At 40.9% G+C, this 20,427-nt stretch overlaps 1 protein-coding gene across 1 annotated transcript in view; it reads right to left on the bottom strand.

Annotated features, from left to right (window-relative positions):
- Positions 1–2,652: 2,652 nt before the first annotated feature.
- ENPP3 (ectonucleotide pyrophosphatase/phosphodiesterase 3) overlaps positions 2,653–20,427 on the bottom strand; it is an 80,316-nt gene continuing 62,541 nt past the window's right edge. Inside the window, exons 18-25 of the mRNA XM_074948443.1 lie at positions 19,928–20,100; positions 19,792–19,843; positions 18,831–18,985; positions 9,554–9,692; positions 8,458–8,535; positions 6,717–6,849; positions 4,224–4,380; positions 2,653–2,891 (exon numbers count right to left, since the gene is read on the bottom strand). Of these exons, the coding sequence (XP_074804544.1) occupies positions 2,718–2,891; positions 4,224–4,380; positions 6,717–6,849; positions 8,458–8,535; positions 9,554–9,692; positions 18,831–18,985; positions 19,792–19,843; positions 19,928–20,100 (1,061 nt within the window). The 3' untranslated portion in view covers positions 2,653–2,717. The remainder of the gene's footprint in view (positions 2,892–4,223; positions 4,381–6,716; positions 6,850–8,457; positions 8,536–9,553; positions 9,693–18,830; positions 18,986–19,791; positions 19,844–19,927; positions 20,101–20,427) is intronic.

The raw sequence follows: 20,427 nt of genomic DNA, 5'->3' as shown, positions 1-20,427 counted from the left end.
AATCTAGGCAAAGTGGGCTCCACCAACACCCACCCTCTTGCAAGAAAACCTACTATTATACTCGAGAAAAACTTGTGTATTTCTTAAATGTTATGACAAAACTCTGTGAAATGCATACTTGTAAATATGTAGCTAAATGCGAAGTCCCTAATGTCTTTGCTGTGTAAACAGTAAAAATGTTTTTGTGTTCCACCATGGAATCTAATGACCTAGCTAAACTAAGCTGTGAAAGAAACCATTTAAGTATAGAATCTTTATAGTAATGGGGAATTAATTAGTTACTGACAGTTCACAAGCAAGTCCTCACCTAATTCAGGAAGACAAGAAAATCATCATCCCCCAAATTAGCATTAACAACTTAAACTAAGCCAAAAACAACAACTTTCTAAAAGTTATTTAATTTTAGTTCTCAAAACAGTCTTAAAAAATTCTTAAAAAGAAGATCAGGAGTGTTTGGCCTTTTTGAAAACAGAATGTCATTTCCTGTCAAATTTTAATAAAATTGCAACAATATCTCAGAGAATGGAGTGAATAATAAAAAAAAAGAAGAATTAAAGCTAGCTTTGAAAGTTATCTGATGCTTTCCTGCCACAAGAAGAACAAAGGCAAGTAAAGAAAGGTTGCATATGCGTTAAAACAGACTGCATATGCAGGACCTGAAAGTGTCACTTAAGACAGGGCCTGCACTAAAAAGTGAGGTTGACCCAGCTATGTTACTCAGGAGTGTGAAAAATCCAGATCCCTGAGAGACGTAGTTAAGCCAGCCTAACCCCGGTATAGACAAAAATTCTTCTGTCAACCTAAAAAGAAAAGGAGAACTTGTGGCACCTTAAAGACTAACCAATTTATTTGAGCATAAGCTTTCGTGAGGTACAGCTCACTGCATCCGATGAAGTGAGCTGTAGCTCACGAAAGCTTATGCTCAAATAAATTGGTTAGTCTCTAAGGTGCCACAAGTACTCCTTTTCTTTTTGCGAATACAGACTAACACGGCTGTTACTCTGAAATCTGTCAACCTAGCCACTGCCTCTTGGGGAGGTGGATTACCTCCACGTACAGGAGAACCCCTCAGGGATGCAGCTGTGCCACTGAAACATTTCTGGTGTAGACAGGCCCTAAGCCAACACTGAAGGCAAGAAACCAATGAAAGGATGACAACAACCAACTTTGAATGTAAACAAACCTGAAAGAGGTGTTCCCGTTCTCCCCCCTATAATTCATTAACATAGGAAGGAGAAGGGTATAGAAACACTGAAGGGTACAAAACCCCTCTGCTACCCTGCTCAAACAGCACTCCACAAGCCAGCCACCACAGACAGATAAGAAAAACAAAGAAGACTTAAGAAGAAATCTACCCAAGGAAAACCTCCCGCAAAGGCTTGAAAATCGATTGGTGAGAAGAAGTTAACTAACATATGCCAAGGAATTAGGTTTAAAACTCTTCTAATGATTTTGTTGGAATATTGAAATGCTGTTGTAACTTAGGCCATGTCTACACTGCACTTCTGTAGTTAAAAATTTCATCGCTAAGGGGTGAGAAAAAAATGACAAAAGTTTTAATGACGAAAAGTGCTAGTGTGGACAGCGCTTTGTCGGCAGGAGACACTGTCCCATTGACGAAGTTCCTGCCCGTCGTTTGGGGTGGTTTTATTTTGTCACTGGGAGAGAGCCCTCCCAGCAACAAAGAGCAGATACACAGCTTACCTTACAACTGTAGCGGCACTGCCGCGCCATTGGAAGGTGCACAGTGTAGACATAGCCTTAAAAAACTATCAGCTTCTCCAGTTAATCATCAGGTGGTTAGACCATGTATTCCTGGAGAGGAGACAGGGGCTAAACAGAGGAATACTGGGATGTATGTGGAGTTAGGTTTCTTAATATCTGTAATTGGCCTGTTTTCAGACAGCTCCTTAAATGGCTTCTTCTAAGTAACTAATTTAACTACCTTCAGTTTCATAGGACCTAGTTAAGATAGTTTATAGTTCAGCAAAGTAAGTAGTTTAGATTATTATTAACAATAATTAGACAAGCTTCACTTCCCTTAAATTCTTTTGCCAATACATGACCAGTTTTAAGTATCTAATAAGATACTAAAATGACTTCATAATAATTTGAGGAAATGGTAAGTTAAGACCAAAGTATACTAAGAGAAAAGTGCCCCCGCCCCCGAGAGGCAGTTCACTCTCTAGGGTGTAATCTCCATTAAAAGCTCTCCACGGAGAGACCATACAGAAGAAATTGTAATGGAGGTAAACAGTTGATCATTTGTGTTTGTTTGTTTAATGATTTCTTTTCCTTTAATAAAAAAATATAGCCCTGGTTAATAACTATGATTATTTTGCTTGGTCTTGATCCTGGTGTCCTGTAAGGTACGTAAAAGAACCACCGTGACTAAATAGTGAGAACCACATCCCGGAGTTGGCAGTAAAAAAAACAACTAGTAGGAGCTGGCCTACCAGCTCTTGTTTCTCTAGACTAAATATTTGTAGTAATTTTAAAATAAAATTACCTGGCAGTCAACAAATTAAAACTACCCCTTTCAATGCCATACTAAATAAATGACAAAAGACTGAAAATTTGAGAAAAAGTAAATAAAATTATGTTTCTTTTATTACAACATGTTTGTTTTCTTGATCAATTGAAGAGCTGTGGTAGCTTTTTCTTTGAAAGAAACATTGATTTACTTAGATTTATTTGTCCAAGTTACTGACACATGCTCAGTTAATGATAGTCTCAAATGTTGGCAAAAACGTCTTCAGCTGTAAAATTTCAGAGAGAGGCTGATCTCTGTCCTGGTAAAAGTCAAGCCCAGTTACAAGTTCCACATCTCGAATATGTGCTGCATGAGCCCAAACTCTTTCTTCAACCCACTGGGAGGCCGGTTTCCCATCCTGCGAAAGCAAAACGAGCAAAGTTCAAACACTGGTTATTCCTTCACATGTTACCAAACAACAGAATAGCCTTGTATGGCATAAAGTCCTTCACTTGAAAAAGCTCTTTCCACTCTCTTCCTGGAAATCTCTGTAGTCTTGCATTTGGGTGTCTGGTTTGAATAGGGTCAAATGAATGTTTTCTCTCCTTCCTGATATCAATTTACTCTACTGAACAGATATTGCTGTTTCCAATTAGTTACACTCTACTTAATTGATTATTTTGGCTGAACAGTGGAGTGTGAGAATAGAATGTACAGTATAACTCCAGTACCAGATCCATCTTTTGAGGAATAACCTGTATTTTGGGAGAGGATTGTAAGCAAACAGAAGTGACAAAGAAGCAAAATGCTGCTGATAAATGGTTTCTTGACGTTTCAATGGCCATTGAACTACAAAATATGGTGGAATCACATTTCCACTTGCACTTACAAATCAGTATAGTCTTATCTACTGTCTACATTAAGTACTGCCCCCCCTCAAAAAAATCAAAGAAAACTAAAATATAAAGAGTAATGGTCCAAAACACTATAATGTTTGTACTATTACTATAGAGTTTTTTTCATAAAAGGATGGTAACTTATTTTTCCATGATCATCTCCTATTTACTATGTATTGTAAGTGTATCTCTAAACATCAAGGTTATTGGTTATTAATTTCAATCTCAGAAGAAGCATTCATGTAAAAGTACACTATCTGATGTCAGCCAAAGACAAATAAGGAGTAATATTTTCCTTAGCTATGCTGGAGGGAGTAAGCTTGCTAATGCTATTACACCATTAAAATGGTCAAAGAACAAGTTTTATTCTTCACAAAGCTGCAGTGATCCCACCCTATACACAGAGAGAGAGCTGATCTAAGTCACCTCTAATCTGTAGCTCTTCCCAGCCCTGCTACATACTCCCCACTGCCAGCTGCTGAATGATAGCTGCTCTGAGTCCATCAGACCCACAGGATCCTTCCTTTCTTCCTGCATGGCTGGTTAGCTGCTTCTCTACTTAGCTGTCTCACTCTCTGCTGTCTGCCTCACCTGCTCCACACCCTGCTGCCCCAGCTTCTCACCCGCCCAACAATCTTTGCAATTTACAGCTGCTACCACTCACTTGACAACATGAACAAGCCCCTCACAAGCTGCCACTAGTTCCATCCTTCACTCTTGACTGTTTTTTGTTTAAATCAAGAATGACTGAGTTAAATACACAGGAATCTAAAGACTTCCCCCAGAAGCAATTCTGTAGAAATCACAGCTCATGCACACACACTGTGCAGAGACATGCACAAAACCATACTTACAGCACAGCTTTCACTGTTGTCAGGTCGATGAGGAATGATAAAAGACAAAACATCCAAGGAGCCCGCACAGTTCAGTGGCGTATTGGACTGGTTCTTACAGCTGGTCAGCACCACAAAGTAGTGGGTCGGGACAGGGATTTGTGTGTTGTTTATGTGCCTATAAAAGAACGTTAATTAAGGGGTAAGTTTGATCATAAAGGGCATAAAACGGGATGGACAGACTTTTTGGCCTGAGGTCCACATCTGGGCATGGAAATTGTATGGCGGGCCATGAATGCTAATGAAATTGGGGGTTGAGGTGTGGGAGGGAGTAAGGGCTCCGGTTGGGGGTGCGGGCTGTGGAGTGGGGCCAGAAATGAGGAGTTCAGTGTGAGGGAGGAGACTCTGGGCTGAGGCAGAGAGTTGGGTGTGGGGGGGCTGAAGGCTCTGGCTGGGGGTGTGGGCTCTGGAGTGGGGCTGGGATGAGGGGCTGGGGGTGCAGGAGGGTACTCCGGGCTGGGACCAAGGGGTTTGGAGAGCGGGAGGGGGATTGGGGCTGGGGGAGGGGGTTGGGGTGTGGGAGGGGGTCAGGGGTGCAGGCTCCTGGCAGAACTTACCTCAAGCAACTCCTGGAACCAGCAGCATGTCCTCCCTCCAGCTCCTATGCAGCAGCACAGCCAGGAAGCTCTGCGTGCTGCCCTGTCCGCAGGCATCACCCCTGCAGCTCCCATTGGCCGTGGTTCCCAGCCAATGGGAGCTGCAGGGGCAGCACTTGGGGCTGGGGCAGCATGTGGAACCTCCTGGCTACCCCCATGCATCAGAGCCAGAGTGGGGGGACATGCCATTGCTTCTGAGAGCGTGGAGGTATGGCACGCCCCGAGCAGGGTAAGCCCCCAACCCCGCTCCCCGGCTGAAGCAGGGCAAGCCCTGGGCCCCTCTCCCTGGTGCGAGCTCGAGGGCTGGATTAAAATGTCTGAAGGGCCAGATGCAATCCCTGGGCTGTAGTTTGCCCACCCCTGGCATAAAAGATAATATACTGTACAAGAACTGAAGTGAATGGGATTGTATGGTATGTATATATACACTCAATGCAGAATTTAACCTTTTTAAAAAAACTTGAAAACAGCCATATATATATATATATATATATATATGTTTGACTGAATATCTGTATAAAGCACTACTCCAGCAAGGTGAGACGCTCTAAAAGCATTTTAAGCATGTGATTGTCCCACTGAAATCAAACGGACTACTCACATGCTTAAACTTAAGCATGTGCTGAAGTCCTTCGCTGGATCAAAACCAAAATGCACTGCACCTTGCAGGATTGAGCCCCATATTTGCATTTCATTCTGTCAACAATTTAAAATATAATGAAGTTTAATTTGCAAAAATTAAAGAGAAAATTAGTGTGGCAGGGAGGGTTGACAGTGCCCCCTGAACTGCCATGAAGAAAATGACATCTGGTAACCTGCTGTAGAAAGCTAAATCAGTTTAGGATTCACAAATTAAAAATTTCCCACTCCAGTATGATAGTCATCCCTATGTAGTAGGGCCTAATTCTTTGAGGTGCTGAGTGACTCCTGGCTGTGCTGTATACCCTCACTTCCCACTGACAGGCACTTTATACATAGTATGATTTAACATGCAGAATGGAACATGTTTGTGAAAAATTGTAGACAGTGTTATGTGGTTGTCTGGGTATTACAGCATATTAGTTAGGAGGAATCTCCAGCCTGTCATCTAGTCCACCCTCCTGCATCATGGCAGAACTGATTTCACTATTCCCAAGACATCCTTGTTAGACGTGGTATTAAGTCTAGCTTTGAATACAGCATCTCCAATGACATCAGTTCTACAACCTATTAGCCAAGAAGGTCAGGGATGCAACCCCATGCTCTGGATGTCCCTAAACATCCAACTGCTGGAAGGTGGGACTGGATGACATGGGATGGATCACTCAGAATTGACCTGTTCTATTCATTCCCTCTGAAGCATCTCACATTGGGCATTGTCAGAGACAGGATACTGAGCTAGATGGGTGATTGTTCTGACCCAGTATGGCCATTTTTATGTCCCAATGTTGCAGAGGCCCCCCCAAAAAAGTGGGCTCCCCCTGCGTTTCCATGGGAACCAGATCAGGGTTGCCATCTTATATCACATGCACCTGCAACAGCATGTGGTTAGCACACTGTTTATCTGATATGTGTGTATAGTGTCTGTCTCTAGGTATGTAATTGTTATGATTATTTTCTCTGTATTGCAATATTAAGTTCCCAAGGATTCTGCCATTTTGTGAGTAAGCATTATATGAGAGGATATACTCTGTGCTCCTCTCATGGATACTTTACTTTTGATCTTCCTTGTTTCTCTTAACCTATAACAGAAGTCATTCAGCCTGAACGAATATGGCTGGAATGGAATGAAATATGGTTGGAATATGGAAACCATAACAGCAAATATATCTGAAATAAGCCAGAGTGTGACCCTTCTCTGTTACCTTTTTGTACTTACTGTGTAATTTCATGAAGAGCATCAAAATGGCCATCATAATTGTAATCAAACACTGGTCCGCTGATCACATTCAGTCCATTCCTCTCCGCAGCATACTTTAGAAGCAGCACATCATGGAAATAGTTCCATATCTCTGTCATTAAAATGACAGTTGAACATAATTAATACCAGTTCCAAAATGCTCTACCTCTATTACATTAATGAGCATGTGAATATTTTTTCACTTTTTGCCATGGGCAAAGAATGAAAATGTAGCACATTCATCCAGGCTAAACTGTCACTTCTTCTATATTTTATATATTTTTAAAATATTTCACTTAAGCAAATTTAGAGGGAAACTATTGTATTGACACAATCAATGTACTCTGTTCACCTATGGAAGAGGTGTGGTAAAGGCGATGCCATTGCAAACTTCTCCACACAGTCCAGCGATATGCCTCAAGCTGAATTTTTAAAGAACAACTCTTGAACTGAGAGGACAGTTTATTTTCAATACCTAGCAGTTCTTGGCCTCTCTGCTGAGACTACTGACAAAGGTGCCAACTGGTGCTAGCTGAGATGGTGTTTTTTGGGATGTGGATATTTTTTCATAGGAACTAGTCTGAGTCAACTGACCACATTTCAAATACCAGTGGGCCATTTAACTTATTTTACTTATGTAATTTAATTAAACATTTATCTTTACAATGTAAACTAGTGATAAAAGGTGCACAGTTATGGACAGTGTGGCTAAAAATATACTCTTTCTGTTTACCTGTTACTGATATACCTGTAATCTATAGTCTGCAGTAACTGGCCAGTGAGTTTTATATTTCTTGTGACAGGGTGTTCCATCTCTAGTTATTTATTTTCCCTTAGGGATTCAGGTCACTTTGCTGTTCTGGGTTTCTTTGCTTTATGTGGTATGAGTGAATGGGATATGAATGAACTGTGAAAAGCAGTCCAGTCATTTTTATTTTCTTTCTTTTTTCTGTTACTTGCTGTAGCATTTTCTATATTTCTCCTTTGTCTTAGAAAACCAGCCTTAGACTATTAGACAAAACATGTATCTGTAGACAAGTCATAAAAGCTCATGGTTTCTAATAGCTGGAAGCAAGGGTAGATGGATGGGAATAACAGGGTTCATTGTAGTTGTACACAAGCATATCTGCCTGATATGCATTTTCCAAATAAAGGTCCAGATTCTCTGGTTTGCTGAGATTCTGCATGATGAAGCAGGGGCAGTGTCACAGAGCTGGTTACTAATTCCAGTCTGCCTACTTCTCCTCCTGCATGGGGTCAAGAGAAGATAAAAGAGGAGCCAGGCACTCCATCTGTACATCTACTGGAGACTTCCCCCATACCAGGAGAATCCCCAGCAACAGCTTTGCAGCCAGTCTCTACCTCCTCAGCACCACCCTGAGTGGTTCAAAGAGAGTAGTGAGGGGAAAGAATCTCCCCAAAGTCTAGTAGTAAGGAATTTAAACACGACTATATTCCAACTGGCAAGAGGCAGTTTTAAGTAGGATTGTCCAGAGAAAAGAGTAAAGGAAATGAATACAGTGGATGTGTTTTAAAATCTTCTGTGCCTATTTTAAAAAAACCCACTTTTTAGTGCAATTGTACTCGATCTGGATATACTGAATATGATCAGTTAAGAAAAGAATTTTTAAAATCTTTTAATTTTTTCTTAATTTTCTTTAGTCAATTATCATTTAATAAACTGCAGGAAAATGTTCAGCAGAACCTTTTGAGAACCTACTTTTGAATTCTTCATACATGGGCACAATATTGCTGGTAAGTAAGGCATCATATTGTTCTGGACCAGTTGCATTGAAATCTGTAAAAAAAAAACCGAAACATGCATTAATGACTGATATATAGGAAGATGTTTCTCAATGTTCAGTTTACGTATCCCTGCAGACTGAAGGCAAATTATTGCAGGTAATTAAAATCTCACATTAATAAGTGAACTATATAAATATACATACATAAATAATACATAATTATATATACAAACACGCAACTGTTTGAACAGGATTGGGGGCTTGTTCTGTTACACTGGAAAATATTACCCTGGGATAGACAACAAAAATATCCCTTACACCCCAATAAAAGGTCTCCCTCCTTTAAATTTCTGAGAAAAATGTAATCTGTGAGGAATGTCAGGGAGGAACCATTAGCACAAAGTATGCCACATCTGTTCCCTAGAATTTTGTTTACTGCCTCAAGCCTATTCAGCTTTTAGCAACCTATATATTTTAAAAAATAGATGCATGCACTTGATCTATTTATATTTCAATGAACTATTCTAGAATATACATTTTTTCCACTGGGAAGCAGGTCCCCCAAGACAAGGCTGCTCACATGTACCAAACTGTGTGGTACCTTTGTGATGGGAAAAAAGGGCTATGGGCTGACAACTACTGTTTGACTGTTGCAAAACTAACCCTTCCAATACATCAAAACTAACATAAAAAAAATCAAAATGTACATGGAGTGACACAGCCTGGGCAGATTCTTGACTCCACTCTGGTCTCTTTATGTCATTCTGGTCAGCTTTCATCACAGCCAGCATATCTTCCATTTTTAAAGTAAACCTAAATCTTCTGAACTGAAAATATTTGGGCAGGATTACCATGGATATGTGGGTGGCTGCTGCAAAATGTATTGACTTTCTAATAGTAATTTTACTGCTTTTGGTCAATGCACAGCCACTGGAAACCTCTTTATTTTTTTTTGCACAGCACACTTATCCCAGGCAGGTTGCTTTGGTGTTTAGATATGCTTTAAACACAAACCCACATCCAGCTGATTAAGACTTTCTAAACACTAGCTATAAAAAGAATCCTACTGACTGGGAGGATACAGGAACCCGTGGGTGATGTTCAGGTCTAGCTGGTAGTCAGAGCAGTTTTGGCTTTGAGTAGCCGGGATTCTAACATCAGCCCGCAGACAGTCTGGAATAGTGGAAGGAAGCGAAGATGCGTCTGCCTGCTAAAAAGAAAAAGGGGGGAAATAGTGTTACACCCACAGTTGTGGCTAACCTTATACCCTGTATGGTTTGTGACTTCCTAGAATGGTTTTCCATTGAATCTTTTCCTATTTTCATAATGAATCAGCTCAATACAAGTAATGGAAAATTATGTTTTCTGTAGTGTTTTTCCTTGGTCCTTCTGTTTTTCAGTAATCCAATTAGGGAAAACCCTTAGCATGGTGTAAAATGGTAGTAGCAAGGCTAAGGTAGTATCTTAGCCCAAAAAGGTGACATGTTTGTCCCATTCAGCTCTCTAAAAATAAATTCACTTCCTACTGCAGAGCAGTTAACATGTGAGAATCACATACTGGCTGATGTTATTTTAGCCATATCCAGATGGGTTAAGCAATGACACCAAGAAACTGTATGGACTAGATTCTCAGCAGCTATAAATCAGTACAACTCCTTCCACTTCAATGAAGCAACGTTAATTCACACCAGCTGAAGAGCTGACCCACAACATTTCAACTGTAATTTCGGTATTTACAACTGCTAGGATTGCACCCACGACAACACCAGAATCGTATTTTATCTGCACAACTGTATTTTATTTCTCAGCAGCAGCTCTTACTTCCATTTAATTTCTTCTCCGTTTTGTTAAGAAAGGTATTGTATCTGATATGAGGCTATAATTAATTAGATCCATCATTCACAACTAATGAGCTTTCTTCTGTTTTATTCTTAACACGACATGTTGAGGTTTTTTGATGTGGTTTTGTTTTAATGATCTAGGAAGCAGCCTAAGCTTTATAAACCTTTATCAGATAGGAAGAGGACAGATATAGTGCAACATCACTTTTGATCTGTTAAAGGTGAACTGCAGTGGGGGAAATCATGCTTGTGCCTCTTTTTTCCACTTTGTATGAAAATCTCTGTAGGTGCCCATCCTATGTTCTAGGTGCGCATTACATTGAAGAAATATAATGTAAAGGATAAATAGCTATCCATCAGGAAATATAAGCCACAATCCTACACTGAGATCCATTAATTTGAACCTCTAGCTCCAGAGGGTGTCCTGCTGAAGTCAACAGGGATCCACATGGGTGCAAACCTGAATGTTAGTAGATCTGATTGCAGCATCAGGGACACAATGAGGATTCTAACCTAAATCACTATAGCCCTCCACCTGCACCTTCTCCAAAAACCTGGAGGGAAATATGGAGTTTGCAGCACGTATAGAAAGTTAACAAACTGAGGCTCTGGCATACTCAAGGGGAAACTGTGATCCAAAGTCAAGAACATCCATGGAGAACACCTTTCCTCCCCACCCACCCTAGCAGAGCTCTCCTGTATGTTGCAAGGAACTCCAGCTGAAGCATGTCCACTAACTGGGGTAGTACATCATGAGGAGAGAAATGATCTCTCAGGAAATCAGGCCCAAAACTATTTAAGGCTTGGTAGGTTAACATCCAATTACATCTGGAAACTTATTAGAGAAGTGCAGAGCCTGGTGTGAAGGTGGAATTGTTTCCAGTGTGAAACTCCACTTAACAAGCAGGTGGAAGCATTTATAAGAACATCAGAATGGCAATACTGGGTCAGACCAATAGTCCGTCTACCCCAGTATCCTGTCTTCTGAAGGTGCCCAATGCCAGGTGCTTCAGACGGAATGAACAGAACAGGTAATCATCAAGTGATCTATCCCGTCGCACATTCCCATCCTGACTAATAGCCCTTGATGGACCTATCACCCATGAACTTATCTAATTCTTTTTTGAACCCTGTTATAGTCTTGGCCTTCACAACATCCTCTGGCAAAGAGGTCCACAGGTTGACTGTGAAGAAATACTTCCTTTTGTTTGTTTTAAATCTGCTGCCTACTAATTTCATTTGGTGACCCCTAGTTCTTGTGTTATGAGAAGGAGTAAATAACACTTCCTTATTCACTTTTTTTCCACACCAGTCATAATTTTATAGACCTCTATCTATTCCCCCTTAGTCATCTTTTTTCCAAGATGAAAAGTCCCAGTCTTATTAATCTCTCCTCAAATGGAAGCCGTTCCATACCCCTAATCATTTTTGTTGCCCTTTTCTGTATCTTTTCTAATTCCAATATATCTTTTTTGAGACGGGGCAACCAGATCCTGCACACAGTATTCAAGATGTGGGTGTACCATGGATTTAAATAGAGGCAATATGATATTTTCTGTCTTATTATCTATCCCTTTTCTAATGATTCCCAACATTCTGTTAACCTTTTTGGCTGCCGCTGCACATTGAGTAGATGTTTACAGAGAACTATTCACAATGACTCCTAGATCTCTTTCTTGAGAGAGGGGCTAATTTAGGCCCCATCATTTTATATGCATGGTTGCAATTACGTTTTCCAATGTGTATTATTTTGCATTTATCAATATTGATCAATATAAATATTATCAATATCAATTGATTAATATCAACATTATTAATAGCTTCTTTTTCTGAATGGTCTCTAAGCGTAGCCCTATGTGGAGCTGTCATAAATATAAAGGGAAGGGTAAGACACCTTTAAATCCCTCCTGGCCAGAGGAAAAACCCTTTCACCTGTAAAGGGTTAAGAAGCTAGGATAACCTCGCTGGCACCTGACCAAAATGACCAATGAGGAGACAAGATACTTTCAAAGCTGGAGGGGGGAGAAACAAAGGCTCTCTCTGTCTGTGTGTTGCTTTTGCTGGGACCAGAGCAGGAATGCAGGTCAGATCTCCTGCAAAGGGCTAATAAGCAATCTAGTTAGATATGCATTAGATTCTGTTTTGTTTAAATGGCTGATAAAATAAGTTGTGTTGAATGGAATGTATATTCCTGTTTTTGTGTCTTTTTGTAACTTAAGGCTTTGCCTAGAGGGATTCTCTATGTTTTGAATCTGATTACTCTGTAAGGTATTTACCATCCTGATTTTACAGAGGTGATTCTTTTACTTTTTCTTCAATTAAAATTCTTCTTTTAAAAACCTGATTGCTTTTTCATTGTTCTTAAGATCCAAGGGTTTGGGTCTGTGTTCACCTATGCAAATTGGTGAGGATTTTTATCAAGCCTTCCCCAGGAAAGGGGGTGTAGGGTTTGTGGAGGATTTTGGGGGGAAAGACGTTTCCAAGCGGGCTCTTTCCCTGTTATATATCTGTTAGATGCTTGGTGGTGGCAGCAATAAAGTCCAAGGGCAAAAGGTAAAATAGTCTGTACCTTGGGGAAGTTTTAACCTAATCTGGTAAAAATAAGCTTAGGGGGTTTTTCATGCAGGTCCCCTCATCTGTACCCTAGAGTTCAGAGTGGGGAAGGAACCTTGACAGGAGCTTATTACAGGAATCTAATCACAAGTTGACAAAACACATGAATAAATGTGGCAAGGGCCATCTTAGAGAGAAAGTGTCATTTTTTCTCACCACGCACAGATGAGAGTGTGCTCATAACTATGGCTGCTCCCTGAGCATCCAGGAACAGCCCAAGATCTAATACCACATCTAAGTCATGCATCTGGGCTACAAATGGCATTCAAACTCCCCCAATCAGAGGAACCAATATAAATCCCACCAACTGTTCTGGCATCTTGTCCTAAGCCACCAACATTATTTCACTCCTCTCCAGATACACAGTAATTCTCATCCAAGCCTCAAATTTATATAGACAGTGGGTTATTTATTCTACTGCTCCAGCCAAATCAAAAGAATAGAGATGCAGAGCAAGTTGTCATCTGCATACTGAATATATCACAGACCATATATCTTCACTAACTCTCCCAGTCACTTCATCTACATGTTGAGCAGGAAGGGTGCTAATATAGATCCCTATTGTACCCCGCATGAGAGAACTCTCAAGTTGGAGAAATAAGTACCCACAAATAACCTCTGTGTTCTCTCAGAAAGATAAGAGAGGAACCACTCAGCTCTGTAACACTCTTGCTAGGTTCCACAACCAAATCAACAAAACCTCATGATCAGCAGTATCGAAAGCTGTTGACAAGTTTATAATAAGCACAAGTGATACATTTATCCTCACCCTTTGCTCGAAGGAGAGTCCCAGCTAATCCAATCAATGCAGTGTCTGTCCCACACCCTAGTGACTATGGCCAAAGAAACTGGAAGGCTTCAGAAACTATCAGAGTTGCTGAGCCACAACCTACTCAATGACTTCCCTGTCCCAAAAAAATGGGAGATTTGCTATTGGTCAATAGTTAGGCAGAATGTACGTATCAAGAAGTGGTCCCTTAAGCAATGCTCTCATGATAGCCTCTTTAAGAAATCTCTTTCTTCATAAGTTTCAGAGTAACAGCTGTGTTAGTCTGTATTTGCAAAAAGAAAAGGAGTACTTGTGGCACCTTAGAGACTAACCAATTTATCTGAGCATAAGCTTTCGTGAGCTACAGCTCACTTCATCGGATGCATACTGTGGAAAGTACAGAAGACATTTTTATACACACAGACCATGAAAAAATGGGTGATTATCACTACAAAAGGTTTTCTCTCCCCCCCACCCCACTCTCCTGCTGGTAACAGCTTATGTAAAGTGATCACTCTCCTTACAATGTGTATGATAATCCAGGTGGGCCATTTCCAGCACAAATCCAGGTTTTCTCCCCCCCCAAAAAACCACTCTCCTGTTGGTAATAGCTTATCTAAAGTGATGACTCTCCTTACAATGTGTATGATAATCAAGGTGGGCCATTTCCAGCACAAATCCAGGGTTTAACAAGAACGTCTGAGGAAGGGGGAGAGAGGTAGGAAAAAACAAGGGGAAATAGGTTACCTTGCATAATGACTTAGCCACTCCCAGTCTTTATTCAAGCCTAAGTTAATTGTATCCAATTTGCAAATGAATTCCAATTCAGCAGTCTCTCGCTGCAGTCTGGATTGGAAGTTATTCTGTTGTAACATCGCAACCTTCATGTCTGTAATCGCGTGACCACAGAGATTGAAGTGTTCTCCGACTGGTTTATGAATGTTATAATTCTTGACATCTGATTTGTGTCCATTTATTCTTTTACGTAGAGACTGTCCAGTTTGACCAATGTACATGGCAGAGGGGCATTGCTGGCACATGATGGCATATATCAAATTGGTAGATGTGCAGGTGAACGAGCCTCTAATAGTGTGGCTGACAGCCCCCCAACCTGAAGCGAATACTCACCAGCAACCACATACCACACAACAGAACCACTAACCCAGGAACCTATCCTTGCAACAAAACCCGTTGCCAACTGTGCCCACATATCTATTCAGGGGACACCATCACAGGGCCTAATAACATCAGCCACACTATCAGAGGCTCGTTCACTGTACTTTCCACAGTATGCATCTGATGAAGTGAGCTGTAGCTCACGAAAGCTTATGCTCAAATAAATTGGTTAGTCTCTAAGGTGCCACAAGTACTCCTTTTCTTTCTTCATAAGCTACACAGACAGACAATCTGTTACAACAGGTTAGACTCAGAAGACTTTCGTCACTGGATCTATAGCTGTATCCTGTCTTATTTCCTCTATCTCAGGTCACATGGTGAACCATGGTGACCTGTGAAGAAAAAAACAGTTACAATGACTTTAGAAAACTATTCCATAGATAAAATTACACAATCCATTCTCCAGTTCATGTTACAAGAAGAAGATTTTTTTAAACAACCCAGTAATTAATGTTTCCAGATGCATAATTTATTTTCATCACATGACGAACTAAATATAGTATTCCACAGCTGTTGTGGTCTGTCATGTCAATTTTCAGCCACTTCCAGGAGGGGTTTTTTGGGGTAATACCAGCAGAAAAAATACTTAAACCACAAAAAACAAAGATCCCATAAACCCAAAGCACCAAGGTCTTTTTTTCCATAAATCATAAAATACCAAACAAGTCTCAATTCTGTTTTCATCACAGTGCAGTAAAGATTTTACTCTTTAAGGATAAGATTCAAAAGCTAATCTAATTTACAATATTTTTATACTAAACAAAAAACCCTTGCATGTAATTTTCTTTATCTACAAACACACTCTAGAGTCATATCCAGAGGAACTACAGCAAACTCAGAAAAGCAAATAAAATTATAGTGTTCCAGAGTGCAAATTCAACTTACAACCAACAAAATATTATAAAGGGTATGGTAGCTTTGAATTCTACACAACAGAATTAGCGTTCCAGCCTGTTACATCCTGATTGGGTGGGAGAGGTGCGTGGTTTGATACAACCAATTCCTTCCTCTCGAGGAGATGAGTATGTTACCTCAAAAATGCATTCCAAGCACCAATAGTTTAAATCAGATTTTCCTCTGAATCAGAGTCACAGGTAACAGAAAATCCAGCTGCTGTTACTGGTATACTGTCTGTAATTATGATAATATAAATATTTGTGACAGCTTATTAATATCCAGTCAGAAAGAATTGTTCATTCATAACACTGCTAATCACACACAAAGAAAATTACATATAAGAACTTTTTGAGCCAGATTTTTGGCCCTGCACTGGCCCCTTTGCACTGATCCTGATTAACCAGCCACCTGAGGGAATCCCCAGGTGACAGTCAGCAAAGACTTAGCCTGCTTCATTTTGTTGTCCTGCTTGAGTCTCTCTGTATCTGTCTAGCAGTCAGAAACACACCCGCCTAAAGGCACTGCTAACCACACAGCATTGTTTCTCCAGCTTATAGGTAACCGCAGGATGTACTGCTCATTTAGAGGAAAACCATTTCCATGGACCTTGGCATCTCCATGGTATGGTGCCCAAAGCATACAAGCAGAGACAGTTACTACAGCCACCTAGCATTCATCTATTGGTAGAAGTAATGAGGCTTTTGGCATGCTTTCTCATCTTAGAAACTCCCATTTCTTCGGAATAGTTATATTAGATTTAGTTCGCAAGACACAACTGCAATTAACCATGTAGGTTTAGAAAATAAGCCAGTATGCAATCTGACCCTTTCATTTGTAACTTTTCTCCATGTTATAGTATTGAACATAATTAGAGAGGGAACTTTTTGTGATACTATTTCATAACCTTCTGACAGAAAGCAGAATCTGTACTACTGATTTTTGGTTGTTATATTGCACTCCAGACACCTCAGTGCCATTTTATTCAGTGCTCATCTATGATGCAGCCTGAACAGGGCCGTCCCTAGCTATTTTGGTGCCCTACGCAGCCTCCCCGTGGGGGGGGGGGGCTGTGTGGGGCCCAGGCCTCCACAGGGAGAAGGGGCTGGCCACTTCCTGCGGGAAGTGGAGTGACCCGGCCCCAGCCTGCTCCACTCCCCTGGCTCCCAGCCGGGCCGCCGGGCAAGTGCTGGGGGGCCGTTCCCCCGTCCCCGCAAGCCTGGGAGCCAGGGGAGCGGAGCAGGCTGCGGCCGGGTCACTCCACTTACCATGTGGTAAGTGCAAGGTCGTGCCTGGCTGCAATCTTCAGGGGAGTGGGGGCAACTCTACAAGGTTCACCCATCCACAGTTATAATGAGAGCATTTATCAATCACACTGCTAAGGAATTGTAAATACACAGAATATATTTGCAACAGAAACTGCATTAGTAGAAACTATTCAGTAAGTTTGTATATTTTTGGAAAGCTTTCTTGGCAGAGAAAGCCAAAAATAAGCATAAGAAAACTTGCAAGGACTCATTCTTGGAAATCATAGTTTGACTTTTTTCTGACTGATAGACAAACTGGAGCCCATGTGCACGACTGCCACTGAATGACCAAGAGAGAGCACTCATCTTTTGGTTTTAGTTGTGTTTATTTTCTCATTTATTATTATTTTCTCTCATTGTTCTTATTCTATTCCCCTCCTTTGCCCTGTGGGACTGTGTAGTAGTTTTTACTCAATGGCCAGCAGGCCTAGTGGGCAGGCCATGGCTCAACAGTCCCTCCATCCCGCAAAGTCCTGGCATGGGGGGAGGAGAGGAGGCAGGGGGACCCAGGACCTGGCCCAAGTATAGTCCTGGTCACCTCTTCCTGATACAAGTGACCAGCTTCCCTTGAGCTACCCCGTTCTCTATTCAATTTGATGTATGGGCGCCCCCTCAACATGGAGTTCCCAATCAGTGTCAGCAGTTCAGTCAGTCAGATAAGCATTCCTCGACACTCTTCCTAGAGCCCAGTTATTTTCCCTCCGCAGGGAGAAAAAAAGGAGGAAAAGGGTCCCAGTTGGGTCTTGGCCACAGTCCAGACTCCTTCTTGTGAGTTGCTTTGCCTCCAAAAGCTGCAAACCAACTACTTCTCCTTCATTCTCATCCCCACCCACCCATCCCTATCCCAGAGTGACAGAGTCCCCTTTTGAGCAGATCCTCCATTTGGAGTATGCTTCACAGCTGCGGAGGGGCAGGGAAGGGCCCGCTTTTCCCAGTACTGCTTCTTCATTCCCTGCAATTTTGACACCCATGGCTGGCTCATGCCAGCTGACTCAGGCTCACAGGGCTCGGGCTAAGAGGCTGTTGAATTGCAGTGCAGACATTCGGGCTTGGGCTGCAGGCTGGACTCTAGGACCCTGTGAGATGACAGCATGAGAGATGCAGCCCGAGCCTGCATGTCTACACTGTAATTAAGAGCTCCTTAGCTCGTTTTTAATTACTGTATAGACACACCATTAGTCTCTGTGTTGGGTCTGTAAATGTCCTCACAGACTGTAAGGCAGGTTCTGTGCCTCTGCTTTCCTATCCTGACTATTTCCCATTTTATACAAACAGGTTTAGTTGAACCAACTTAACTGTTGTGCTTCGATCTTTGTATCTTTTGTGCCCCTATCAAGTGGCCATTTCCACATTTTAAAATAATTTTTAAGGTATTCAAGGTACAATTAGTTTTGGTTATTATACAGGTTGTTTTTCAAGATATGCTAGATTTGGACAATTCAGGTGAGTTTAAAAAGCATTACAAATATGTTGCTTAAATCCCCTGCCACCATTTGGAACCAAACACTAACCTGGAATTATATTGCTTTGGGGGAGTAAAATAAAATTCCACCTTTCCATTACCAGACTCCAAGTAAACTCAACCTGTTCTGTTCTCAAAAGAAAAAATATTACATTGCAAGAAAGAAATAATCCGGAAGAGTCATATAATGTCCCCTGGTTCATAACCAATTTTCCTAACGAATGCTCTGCATTTTCAGAACAGTGGGTCATTCCATTATGAATGGTAAGTATATTTGATAACCTACAGTTTTATTGACAGTGTATGCACTCCACAGTGGCATCCAGATGTTGTGACTGTATCCACTCACATACTGATGATGGTGAAGAAGGCAATAGGTGTTTTGCTTCTGTAGAACTCTAGGTCTGCCATAGGGCAAATTATAGGTCTCCACCTTCTTTACTAGAATGTAAACAATAGTTACTGAATTTTGTGCTTGTGAAAAGATTTTTCTTGACAGAAAGGCATATGGGATGAGCAAAAATATACATCAAATGCAATGATGTTTTAATTGACATAAAATATGTACAGTCTAATAAAGTATAAAGATGTTTAAGGATCTGTACTTCTGGATATTTCAAATTGTGGAACAATATTTTTCACGATATGTTTAAAACACATAAGTTACTCAAGTATGACAGAGAAAATATCACAAAAATCCAGGGCTTGATTCTCCTCAAATTTATGCTAAGTTTACACTGATACAGCTCTGTGGACGTCAGTGTGTCAGTGAAGTAAGAATCAGGCCCTAGCTGACTATGAAGCGTTATATAAACCAAGTGCCAAGAACATCCACCAAAAGAATCCAGTTATGCTTCCCAAAATTATGTGAACAGATGAAGGGCAAGAGATGGCTGAAAGGCTGGGAACAGTAGTTTTATCTCCTGTTTTCCTAAAGTACCTTGGGCCTGATCCAAAGCCCACAGAAGCCAATAGGTGTCTTTCCATTGACTTTAATGGGATTTGGATCAGGACCCTAGGGAGAATTGTCGCTGTAAAAGATTCTCAGCCAACCTCTTCTCCATAGACAGGAAAGAGAAAGGGGGAAATTACTAATTATGGGCTAGATTCGGTCATCCTTGCTTACCTTCAGTTGCACTTTACTCTGCAAATAGTCCCATTGAAAGCAATAATATAAAATAAAAAAAAAAAACCACAAGGGCATAGATTTTACATCACCCCTGCTCCTTTTATTTCCAACAACTTACTTCCTTCTGAGGTGAGATTTAGTCTTTGATTTATTGCTTCCAAATCCAATGCCTGTAAAATATAATATTAAAAGATTGTTCAGGAAGAATTCATGTTCTGATTGATTAAAAACAAAACTCTGGACCCATTACTTACTAATGGGGCACATGTGCATCCTAACCCATCCAGAGGAGTTGTTGTGGTAAAGGGGCATGAAGATGGAGGTGACTCTTCTTTTGAATGCGATGGGTTATAGAAAGGTGTCTTCAAAAGATGATTTAAACTGCCATGAGTTCCATTGTTTGGTGCAGGTTTAATACGCAGCAGATCTGATTAAACAGGTTACAAAACATTTGAAATTTTTGCAAAAACATCCTGATGCCCTACAGAAGAAAATACCAGGAGTTTCATTTGCCTGACAGCTACTCCTTTATGCATTCCTTCTAAATATGACAGCAGAATTTCAATTACCTGAACCGCTTGGGCACCCACAAATGCACACATGGATAATTGAAACGCTGAATAATAAACGGTTGAGTTAATCGGGATTCAACAAAAACAAAACTGAAATAAATATGTAAAATATAATCCAGCACTGCAACAAACAATGAAGAACCTCGCTAATTAACCAATTGCTTATAAGTCAGGCAGTTGAG

Source organism: Natator depressus, chromosome 3 (genome assembly GCF_965152275.1).
Source record: "Natator depressus isolate rNatDep1 chromosome 3, rNatDep2.hap1, whole genome shotgun sequence".
Taxonomy (NCBI): Eukaryota; Metazoa; Chordata; order Testudines; family Cheloniidae; genus Natator; species Natator depressus.
The sequence above is the reverse complement of the archived record's forward strand: the minus strand, read 5'-3'. Positions and strand labels throughout refer to the sequence as shown.